The sequence below is a fragment of the Arachis hypogaea genome, chromosome 15 (assembly GCF_003086295.3).
Source record: "Arachis hypogaea cultivar Tifrunner chromosome 15, arahy.Tifrunner.gnm2.J5K5, whole genome shotgun sequence".
NCBI classification, from domain to species: Eukaryota; Viridiplantae; Streptophyta; class Magnoliopsida; order Fabales; family Fabaceae; genus Arachis; species Arachis hypogaea.
This window is the reverse complement of record NC_092050.1, coordinates 32,462,692-32,473,865: the sequence shown is the minus strand read 5'-3', so window position 1 is coordinate 32,473,865 and position 11,174 is coordinate 32,462,692. Positions and strand designations below refer to the sequence as shown.

The 11,174-nt window shown below is 26.9% G+C and overlaps 1 protein-coding gene across 2 annotated transcripts; it reads right to left on the bottom strand.

Annotated features, from left to right (window-relative positions):
• Window positions 1–1,087: 1,087 nt before the first annotated feature.
• LOC112750138 (ethylene-responsive transcription factor WRI1) lies at window positions 1,088–10,491 on the bottom strand. Of its 2 annotated transcripts, XM_072219005.1 has the most exons (7): window positions 10,141–10,491; window positions 9,976–10,058; window positions 7,934–8,022; window positions 7,340–7,464; window positions 6,932–7,008; window positions 2,441–2,671; window positions 1,088–1,519 (listed from the first exon to the last, which is right to left on the bottom strand). In XM_072219005.1, the coding sequence occupies exons 1-7, from the start codon at window positions 10,338–10,340 to the stop codon at window positions 1,260–1,262; spliced, it is 1,065 nt and encodes a 354-aa protein (XP_072075106.1). In that variant the 5' UTR covers window positions 10,341–10,491; the 3' UTR covers window positions 1,088–1,259. The 2 variants fall into 2 exon arrangements, with proteins under 2 accessions (XP_072075106.1, XP_025654486.2); XM_025798701.3 differs by lacking the exons at window positions 9,976–10,058; window positions 10,141–10,491 and adding an exon at window positions 8,204–9,780.
• Window positions 10,492–11,174: the final 683 nt, after the last annotated feature.

The following is an 11,174-nucleotide window of genomic DNA, read 5'->3' as shown; positions in this document are numbered from 1 at the left end:
GATTGTTGAATCTGGTTTAGCGATGGATCCATCTATGAATTCCAATTTTCTCTTTCCACTTAACGCTAGGCGAATTGATCGACTCCAAGATGCATAGTTATCTTCTTGTAATGGTTGAGAGATCAACACCAAACCAGAATGATCACCAGGTTGTAGTGCGTAAGGATCTTGAACAGAAAATCTCATCGATTGAGGGGCTTCCATCGATCGAGGAACTTCCATGGATCTTGAACAGGAAAATGGGAAGCGAATCGGGAATTGAAAACAAAAAGAGAAAGGGGTTGTGAAATTGGGAATCGAAAATTGGAAATTGGGAAGAGGTTTCTCAAGCAAAATTGGGGAAAGAAACGTGGCGTTGCGGAAGGGAAGGGATCGTAGAACGTGGCGTTGCGGAAGGAAGGTTAGTGAAATATCATTCCATCTGATACCATATTGAACTTGATTTGGGAAAAAAATGAAAGACCTTGTTCTCATTGAATTGATGTTGATATATATATATGTGTACAGCAATACAAGTAGTAGCTTAGCTAATCTATTAATTGTACATCTAGCATGACTTGGTAAATGTCATTCTAATACTAACTATTAATTCTAATATGTAGTACTCATTATGAAACTATAACCACTATATCCAAAAGATCTTAAAAAGTAAATTATAATCCTGCAGGTGAAGTTTGATAATAACTCAATCTAATTTTTCTAATTAACTAACTTATACTGAATACTATTTGTCAATGGGAGTAACAAATACACACTATAATTTTAATTCTCATTATAAAAGAATTACAAATTCAAATTTGTGATAATTGTCTACTTAAAGCCAAAACGCTTATAATATCAGAATTCAGAATCTCAAATTGTTATTAAACAAATCAAAATAAATGTCCGGATTCAATCCCATTTTGAATTATGCTCCCTTTGTTTTAACTTTTTAGAAGGACTTCATTAAATCAAACATTTTTTGTTTTAAAACAAAAAGACTTTGAATAAAATATCTATCATTAAATCATTTTTGTTCAAGTTTTTCATACATTATTGATCTAAAGATAGATATCTACTCACATCCATCCTTACCTTAAAGACAACATTGCTATAACATTCTTTTATTTTATTTTTTTTACTCATCTATCATAACAGATACTAACAGTTGAGAAAACAAACCCCAGCAATTTTTCAAATAGAACCATACTAGAAGAAGGGGACAAGAACTTCTGCTTCTTGAAGAGAATACATGTAAAAAGAAGGGGAACTTTCGCTTCTTAATAATTGGCATGCACATGCATATCTCCATCACATTTTTCAAGACCGTCAAAGATAGTGTTCAGATTGAAACTATTCTCATCAGGATCAGCCATACACAGAAAGTTGATATCATCCTCCAACCCACTACCTTTACCTTGAAAAATGTCATTTACGTTGAACTCGGACAGCTCAGCATCCATGAAACTCCATCTCAAATCCCGGGAAAGCATGCCGTTGATGTCCGTGTTTGGCTGCTCTCTTTCCTTTTGCATATTTTCTGCACGAATATAGATCTTTTCATTTATTTTTCAATTGATATTGTCGAATGTGATTTTTTATCATATAGTATATTCTCTTCCATATATTTTTTTAATTCTATTTAAAAGAATATATGACCAGAGATTATATTTAAAGAGTATATTATGAAAAATTACATCTAATATCAATAAAAATATTTTATACATAGAAATATAATATTAAATTTTTGATCTTATAATCTTTTAAAATGTGAAAATAACTGTTGAAATTTTCAAACAGTGCAAATAAAAATCAAACTATTTAACAAATTCGGGTGAAATTGCACGGTATAAAAATTTTAGAGACCAATTACATATGAATTAAAGTTCATAAAAATATATGCAGGATAAACTACTTATATGTATTCTCTATTATCTTATTAGATCTTTTATTTCACACGAAGATAAAAAGTTATATGTAAACTTAAACTTATTGTTATGTATATAAATATAATACATAAGGCGACACTTTCACGTGAAAATTATAGTTGAAAACGTTTAAATAATATGACATATTTACTTAAATCTTTATTTATGAGTTTTTAATTATTATTTTCACGTAAAATAACTTCGTATGAATAGCTATTAACACATAATATATAATATATAAAGTAAAGTGACAAATAATCTTTTAAGAATTTATATTTTAGACAAATTAATTTTTATCAAACAAAAAAGATACTAATAAAGTTTTCAAGAATAATAAATGTGAACACACTATTTTTAAATTAATTTTTATAATTAAAATAAAAAGTTTTAATTTAAACTATTTTATCCACATTTGTTATTCTAGAGAACTTTATTAATATTTTTTTTAAGATTAATCTGTCTGAAATATAAATTTTCAGAAATTTATTTGTCACTTTATATATATATATATATATTATTTGTCCCCTGGTTACCTAAATTTGCTGGATGTGCCACTACTGTGGAAGGAGCCTCTTGCTCCACTACTTCTGCTTCTTCAAATTCAGTAGAGATTGGAGTTATTTGTGTTTGTGCTTTTTTCATAGACGGCTCATTCTTCTTTATTTTGTCAATATAATTGCTTATGTCAAAGTTTGTTACTGCATTTATTCCTCTATACTTTATGGCTGCTTTATCATATGCTGCTGCTGCCTCTTCTTGAGTGTCTTTAACATTAAAAATAAAAATAAAATTAAAAAATATAGCAACTTAAAGAGAGTTAGTGACTAATTTATTTATGAAAGAATAAAGTTAGAAAATATGTTTTTTTTTTTTATTGTTATTAATTATTACAGAAAATCTCATAAAGTTCGTTATTACTTGTAGTACTACTAGGGGTGGCAAAACGGGTCGAGCCCGTCGGGTCGATCCGCTAAACCCGCTAAAAAAGGCGAGTCGGGCTAGGATTTGGAGCCCGCCAAATTAAAAAAGCCCGCCAAATTCACACCGCCAAATTGGCGGGTTTTGGCGGGGCGGGGCGGGCCGGTCCGCCGAGCCGAAAATTTTTATTTTTTATTTTTTTTATTAAATAAAAGTGTGATTACTATTATAAAATTAATAATTATAGAATTTTTAAACGCTTTTTTTCATTTTTTGTTTTTATTCTTCTTTTAGTTATTAACTTTATTTATTTTATTTTACAATTTTGTATATATGCTCAAATTATGTGACTTATTTTTTAAAATAAAGACGATTCTATTGACAAATATTATTTTGAACAATTTTATTGAAATTAAAAATTTAAAAAAAAATAGTAAAAAAATTATATTATAATTTGACTATTTTTTATTTGTATTTGATTTTTTAATTATTATTTTTTGGTTAATTTTAATGAATTTTATTTTTTTTAAAAAAAAAGAAGCGGGCTAGCCCGCCAACCCGCCAATCCGCCATAAAGCGGGACAGGCTAGCATTTTGAACCCATTTTAGTTGGTGGGGCGTGCCGATCCGCCCCATTTATAGGGCGGGCCTAGGCGGGGCGGGGCGGGTTGGGGCGGGTCGGTCCGCTTTGCCACCCCTAAGTACTACGGCTAAGAGGCGCAGAAGTCACGTGCCCTCAAGAGATGTTCATTAATTATTTTAGTTTATGCAAAGTTAGATATCTTTATACTTAACATTAAATTATTGAAATAAATCAAATTTTGTATTTTAATAATTCATTTTCAAACATTAACAATTTTATAAACTACTTCTTTGACTGAAATATGGCAAGAGGATATTAAAGATTGCATGAACTCTAGATCATAGTATATAATCTCACATACCAATACTAATAATATTAGAGTTATTTCCTAAAATAATTCTTTAAATTGGGCTATGTATATTAAAATAGTCTCTAAAATTTATTTATACAAATTATATTTTTTAGATTGGCAAAAACGCATTATATTAGAGATATAATATATTTTTGTTAATTTTAAAAATATAATTGATATAATTAAAATCTTATAAATTATTTTAATACACATGACTAATTTCAAAAATTATTTTAAAATTTAACTCAATAATATAATTGTAAAAATGACATAAACAGGTCTACAAAACTCTAGCCAAATATTAGATAGGTCTAAGCCAACTAATCATAAAATTGATACTAATTGGTACTAATCAATTTCTACTTAATAAAAAAGAAATCTTTTGGTACATTTAAGTTTTATGTGAATTTAAGATCAATTAGCCATAAATTAATTAATTAGTAAAAAAGATCATTACAATAGCAAAAACAAAAAAGTTCAAACTCACATAGAAATAATATGTTCTAAATATTCAGGTTGAGTTTAGCACATGAATTAATTAGTACGTCTCTATTTTTCCTTTATAATATATAGACAGAGACATTACTTGCCGGAGATAAATTAAGAGACAAAGAAAGAAGGTATATATAGGATCTATTTGAAGGACAAAAAGAATTATTGCAGTGAAATATGTATACATTTGTTTTATTTTATTTTTCAATTTATTATTAATTATGAACTTATTAAAATTATTGTTAAATTTACTAATTTTGAATTTTGGCTACATAATTAATTTTTAACTACAAATTATCTTTTGATTCATTAATTAAATTAAAATGTTGAAATAAAATTATTACAAAACTGATTTAATCTTTTTGTTTAATCAAAAATTCAAATGAAATAATATAACATATTGTTAAAAAATATTAAATTATTATTTCAATTAATTAAACATGTAAAATCTCAATAGGAAATCAAAGTCAGTCCATATATATATATATTTGTGTGTGTAGCTCAATATTATCATTTTAATTTTTTGCATAATGTTCTTTAAAATAAAATAAAACAAAATAAAATAAACTCTTGTCATTAATGAATAAAACAAGGGGTCAAAGCAAGTATAAATGTATTCTAGTGGCACAGGTGGACCATGGTACTTTGCAGCTACTCCTCATGCAAACTAACACATGCAAACCTAAAATGCCAGCTTTCTAGTTTCTACTGCATTGGGTGACTTGGTGTTATGAATGATGGCAACTGCAGTTTTTCTTAGCTGGAAATTTAAGTATTAGTTTATGATATTATTTGTACTAATCCATTGGATCTCAAGTTTTGTAGATAGCATATTAATTGAATAAAAAATTATATATTCAATAATTATGTACATTGTGTCAATACTATGGGTTATGACATGCAAACGCCATTTATTATTATTATTATTATTATTATTATTATTATTATTATTATTATTATTATTATTATTATTATTATTATTATTATTATCGGTAATACTAGAAAGACAAAAAACAATCAACTGAAATAGTTTAAGTGCTTATTTGGATACTATTATTTTGATAAAAAAATATTTTTTAATGAAAAAAGATCTTTTTTTTATTTTTTAACATGTTTTACAAATTTCTAGTAGTAAAAGTAAAAGTATTAGAAAAAAAAATTTTCATGTAATAAATAAATAAAAAAGTACTTTTATATTGTTAAACCCAAACATAATTGATAAATAAAAAGATCTTTTTGCATGAGATACCCAAACATAAAATTACTTTTACTTTTTTCATAAAATCTTCTAAAAAAAATAACTCGAAAAAAGATATTTTCTTAAAAGTTCATTCAAACAAGTCCTTATCTTATTTAATATTTATTCATTACAAGATGCATTAAATAAAATTAAAAATATTAAATTTTGACATTTTTTATTAATATTTTTTTATTATCAAATATTTTCGTATTATTATATTATAATACAAAAAAAACATTTTTAATTAAACATATTATGTGTATTTTTATTGGTAATAAAATAAACATTTATATTTTATCAAATAATATATTATTGTGCTACAATTTAGTGATAAAATTGAATGCAATTGTTGAAATAGTCAAATAGTAACTCATTAAATTACCAATGTTTAAATATTAGTTTAAGTACACTCAAGATTTTTACCACTAATTTTCTTTATATTCCCTTATATATATATATTAATTATAGTTCAATTAATATGTTCAATCAATTTTAGATTTAAGATAAAAAAAAATAAAATTAATTTAGCGTAAATAATACTACTTCAAAGACTTTTAAAATTAATATTGTAATCTTAACTTAATTAAAGTCTAAACATTATAAAATACTATATAAACTATCCGAGCATTTGTTGTGTGGGGACACAGAGTCACAGACAAACGAGAGTCTGCCAACTGCACTTGCAGAATCATTTGACATATTTGACAAATGCAAAGGTTTGTTTGCATTCTCTCAAATTCAATTGTTTTTAACAACCATGATAAAAAATTTAGACCTAAAATTTTTGCGTATGGTATATTTTCAATTTTCACTACTAAACTATTATCCTTAGACCTTAGTTGCTTAAATTTTACATAAATGATTGGAAATCCTTTATTTTTTACCAACATCGTATTTTTATATAAGGAAAAGTATAGGGTACCAAATAGATTATTTACCAATTTATTATCAACAATAATTAATTATTATATTTTAAACACATGTAGAAAGAGACACATTTAAAAAATATATTTATAAAAATACTTCTATTAAACACAGTCATAAAAAATATATTTTTATTAGACACATCTACAAAGACACTTCTATTAAATACAGTTATAAACAAGAGTTGGTAGAAATTGATAAAAATGTTGTTGGTAACGTAGCGAAATTGTTTGTATAATTACATCTGTGTATGTTTATCAAGCTTTGGACATAGAAATATTTAATGGCATGGTGTGCACATTAATAGTCTATTTTTTCTTAGCTTGATCATGTTTTTCACTTATTTTTCAAACAAATACATATATATTGGTAAAAAAAATTATTAGCCACATAACAATACTCTAAAATTTTATAAGTTATAATGCAATTCTTTTTTTCAACTTAGCACTTTCCTATGACACAAAATTTTGGGAACATGCATGTTTAGGGAATAATAAAAAAAGAAATTTACTTACTATAGGTCCCCAGATAAAGGTACTTGTTGCCATTTACTCTTCCGATTCGTGCTTCCCACCTTCCATTGTGGTGATGCCTACTCAAAAATCCAGAAATATTTCAATAAAAATAAATAAATAGTGTACCGATAGAAATATAAGTACTTTAAAATTAAAATACATTTAGAATATATTTTTTTTTAAAGTTAGAAATAAGACTCGAACTCAAAATTTTTAATGGAAAAACTATGTCATATGAGTTATAGTTATTTCAATTACAAATACGTTTATAATATTATATCGCGTGCATTGTGTATTAGGAATGTAAATGATCTTCATGCTTGCACAATTTTTTGAATGGATTTAAATGAATAGTATAATAGAAAAAGATTATTTATATAAAAAAGGGTGATGTATAAATAAACTAACCTCGCCACTCCACGATACTTGGAAACACCTCTCGAAAATCCACTGCTCCTTCTTCGCAGAGAAGCCAAGTATTCAGTTTGTGAAATATCCTTCATTTCCTCAATTTCCTTGGCATATGTTTCTATCTGCATTGTTCATCCATAGTTAACTAATTTATACGTTATATATAATCTTCCCAAAATATAAGAAAAATTGGCTTCCAATGTAACAAAAATTGCATTGAAAAAGTTAAATACGCTTGGTTTGTATTTTTATATATTTTTAGAATTTGTAAAAAAATATTTTTTTATAAAATTTAAAAAATAAAAATATTAAAAATAAAAAAAGAAAATAAAAATATATACCAAATACTAAAAGTCTACTCTCATTTATTTAGACAAAGTATGAAAAATGTCAACTCGACTCTATTTTCATTTTAATAAAAGGTAATTTTATGAATAATTTTAGTATGTGAATTTTTATAACATTTTTCACTATCACCTTTAATGAAGATATCAACCGGATTGTTATTCTTTAATAAGTATTTCCTAAGCAACATAATTGTTCACAAATAATTTAAGCACTATATATATATATATATATGAATTGGTGTACCGAAAAATTCAAGATTGTATTAGATCCCCAATACTTTAGAGCTGCAAGATCATAAGAGCGAGCAGCAGCTTTTTCTGTATCGTATGCCCCTAAATTCACATGTAAAGCCACAATAAAGTAAGTTAATATTTTTTCTATTTAAAAAAAAAATAACATATATTTTCCCAAATTTTGAACGAAACTTAATATAATTAAAAGTATATCATTAGAATTAAAAATTCATAAAACCAAAAGCTTGCGTGAGATCCAAGATTTATTAGGGAAACTTACCCAAATAAACTAAAGCAGCCACAGAAGTGTATGTGAACGTTGTCATGGCAGAGGTTGTCATAGACAAATTAAAACATGGCAAGTGAAAACATAGAATAAGGTCAAAACACTTAACATAAATAACAAAACAAAACATTACATATCTCCACGATTATTCACTGCTTTTTATTCGTTCATTCATGTTTTGAATACACTATAATTTAAGAGAGTGATTAGTGCAACTTTTTAATGTCTATTGTCATTGTTGACACTTCCATTTAATTCTATTCATCTTTAGGTAGGATTCTCTCTTTGAATGATAACTTTAAAATATTTACTATTTATATCTTATTTCTAACTTTAATATATGTTGTGGAAGTTATATATTAATTCTTACCAACGTTGTTAACTAATTTATTCAATCTAATTAATTTTATACCTTAATAGTAAATTAATTTTGAAAATAACAAATAATGATAGAAAATGTATTGTGTACATAAATGTTGCTAAAAGGAATTGTAATTGTTTTTAAAAAATATTTTTAATTTAGATAAATAATTAATTTAAATGATTGAATTATTCTAACTTTTAAGAATGTCAATATATAAAAATACTTCAATTTGGATCCTCTAAATTTTAAATTTGTACTTTAGAGAGTAAAGTGTGATCTTCTACTCTTAAATAGTTTTTCTCTCATATTTATTCTTGGTCCCACCTATAAAATAAATGGTGAGAGATTACACTTTACTCTCTAAAGTGAAATTGAAACTTTAGAGAATCCAAATCCAAATACTTTAGCAGAATCCAATTATTAATAATCTGACAAGTCATTATTTTGTTTTAAAACTTTCTTACGTACTCAATGTTATTCAAATATAGTTACGTTTCTAAACTGAAGTAAAATTCGCTACCGTGATGGCACTCGAACTTACTTAACCTCTTGAGCTAAGACTAAGTCAGTCTAACCCTCAATACTTAGCAAGAAAGCTAAGAATACAAGAGAACACAAGAGAAAGGAAGCTTTGGTGGAAGAACACTTTATTACTAAAGTGTGGTTACAAATAATTCACACACTCACACTAACTCTATCTCCTATTTATAGCCATCCACCTCCTCAATGGATAGTTAGGATTAAATCTAATCAATGGCCTAGATTAATCATCTAGAACCTTCTTTAAAAATATCTATCCTACCACAACTTTCTAAATGTTTCTAGATTATTCCATACCATTCTTTATACTTCTATATACATCTACACCCTTCTAGAATACTCTATGACCTTCCAGAGTCTTCTAGAACCTTCTAGGGTATTTCGGGACCTTCTAGGACATTCTAGAACGTTCCGGAACCATCTAGAGCATTTTCAAACATTCCAGAAAACTATACAAACGCTATTAAATTTAACCTTCTAAAATTTACCGTGACAATATGGAATGGATAAAAAAATTATAAAATCAGACAAATAAATAAAATAAAATAAATCATATCACAAAATTGAGTACAATTTAAAATAAACCATACAAAAAAATATATTATAAATGTTTATAAAACTTAAATATTTTGAATAATCAAATTAAACTTTTTTTTATACACATTTATTAAAATATTTATCATTTTAAAAAATGTAATTCCATAGTTGTACTAAAAAATAATATAATTTTCATCAGAATACATTATGTTTGTATGAGTAGGTTTAGTTGAATAAACAGTATAAATAAATAATAAATCTATGAAACAGCAAATGAAGATGGACAAATAAGAATGAAAACACTATAATGAAAAAATTTAATTACCTTGTCGTCCCTTTTTACTCTGAATATTATTCCAAAAATTCTTGTCCCACAGATGAGCTTCAAACCTACCTGTCCACCTATGTCTATGGATCATTAAACATGTTATTGATTATTACAACAGTCAGCAGCAGAGACATGCAAATGAAAATAAAAATGAAATCAAACCTGGTGATTCCTCTATAAATAGAGCTTCTTTTGTTGCCACAACTATTTGTTCTCTTGAATACTTTATTCAGTGGTAACTTCACATCATTTATGCTATTTTTGCTTTTTGGATATTTACCATTATTATTTATCTCTAATTCAAAACCAGCACGGATAGAAGTCGATGAAGATGAAGAGGAGGAATTAGAAGACCTCTTCATCTCACAACCACCACCCTCTTTGTCCAATAAGAAGAAAAACTTGCACTATGTAATGCGTGTTTTCTTTTTTCTACTTTTTTTTTACCGCAGGAACAGACAAAAAAGTCTTTGAATGTGTGTCAACTCTTTCTCTCTCTCTCTGACTGTTTTGGTAGATTCTATATATATGAAGTCTTTCTGTCATGCACCTTAAAAACTACTGAGAGTAAAGCACTACCTGATAGTGATGTGGACCTCTTTTTAAACCACATACAATAGTGAAAGTAATTAATGATAAAAACTGATAAAAAAATTGATAAAGTGTTAGATGACCCTGTATTCCTTTAACAATGTGAGTGGTTTCCATTCTTGAATCTCGGGGGTGACAATCATGAACTTGTTCCACAAAATCCAGTTGTTGTTGCTCAGGATGGTCACCATTTTGATACACCGGTTCTTAACCCTGAAGCTCAGGATGTGAATAATGGACCTGTAGATGAGGAGGGTGTTCTGCATGACGCTGAGCGTGCGGTTAACCATGTTTCACTGCGCCCGGAGGTGAATGCATTCACACTCTTGTTTTTAAGTTCCTTTGGAATGTGGATAGGAAGAGGGAAGAGAAGTGTATTTTTTTAGTACACTGTTTTTTTAGTTCTTTTGGTATTGTTTTTAGTTCATTAGTATTTTCATGATAAAATTTAAGCGTGTTTTTGTGATCGAATGTGTCTCTAGTTCTTGCGTATAGAATTGCCCAAATTGAACAACATTTGAGTTGCCTACTTTTTTTTTCCTCCATATTAAGTGGTGAAAGTCAAATCTTTTTTAGCTTTTGTTAATGCCTTTGGCCAAAAAAGA

Coding starts and splice junctions, on each gene's coding strand:
- LOC112750138 (XM_072219005.1), bottom strand. CDS start 10,340: ATGAAGAGGTCTTCTAATTCCTCCTCTTCATCTTCATCGACTTCTATC. Junction 7,465..7,933: donor ATACAATCTTGAATTTTTCG/GTACACCAATTC, acceptor TGAACAATGCAG/ATAGAAACATATGCCAAGGA. Junction 2,672..6,931: donor CCTTTATCTGGGGACCTATA/GTAAGTAAATTT, acceptor TTAATGTTAAAG/ACACTCAAGAAGAGGCAGCA.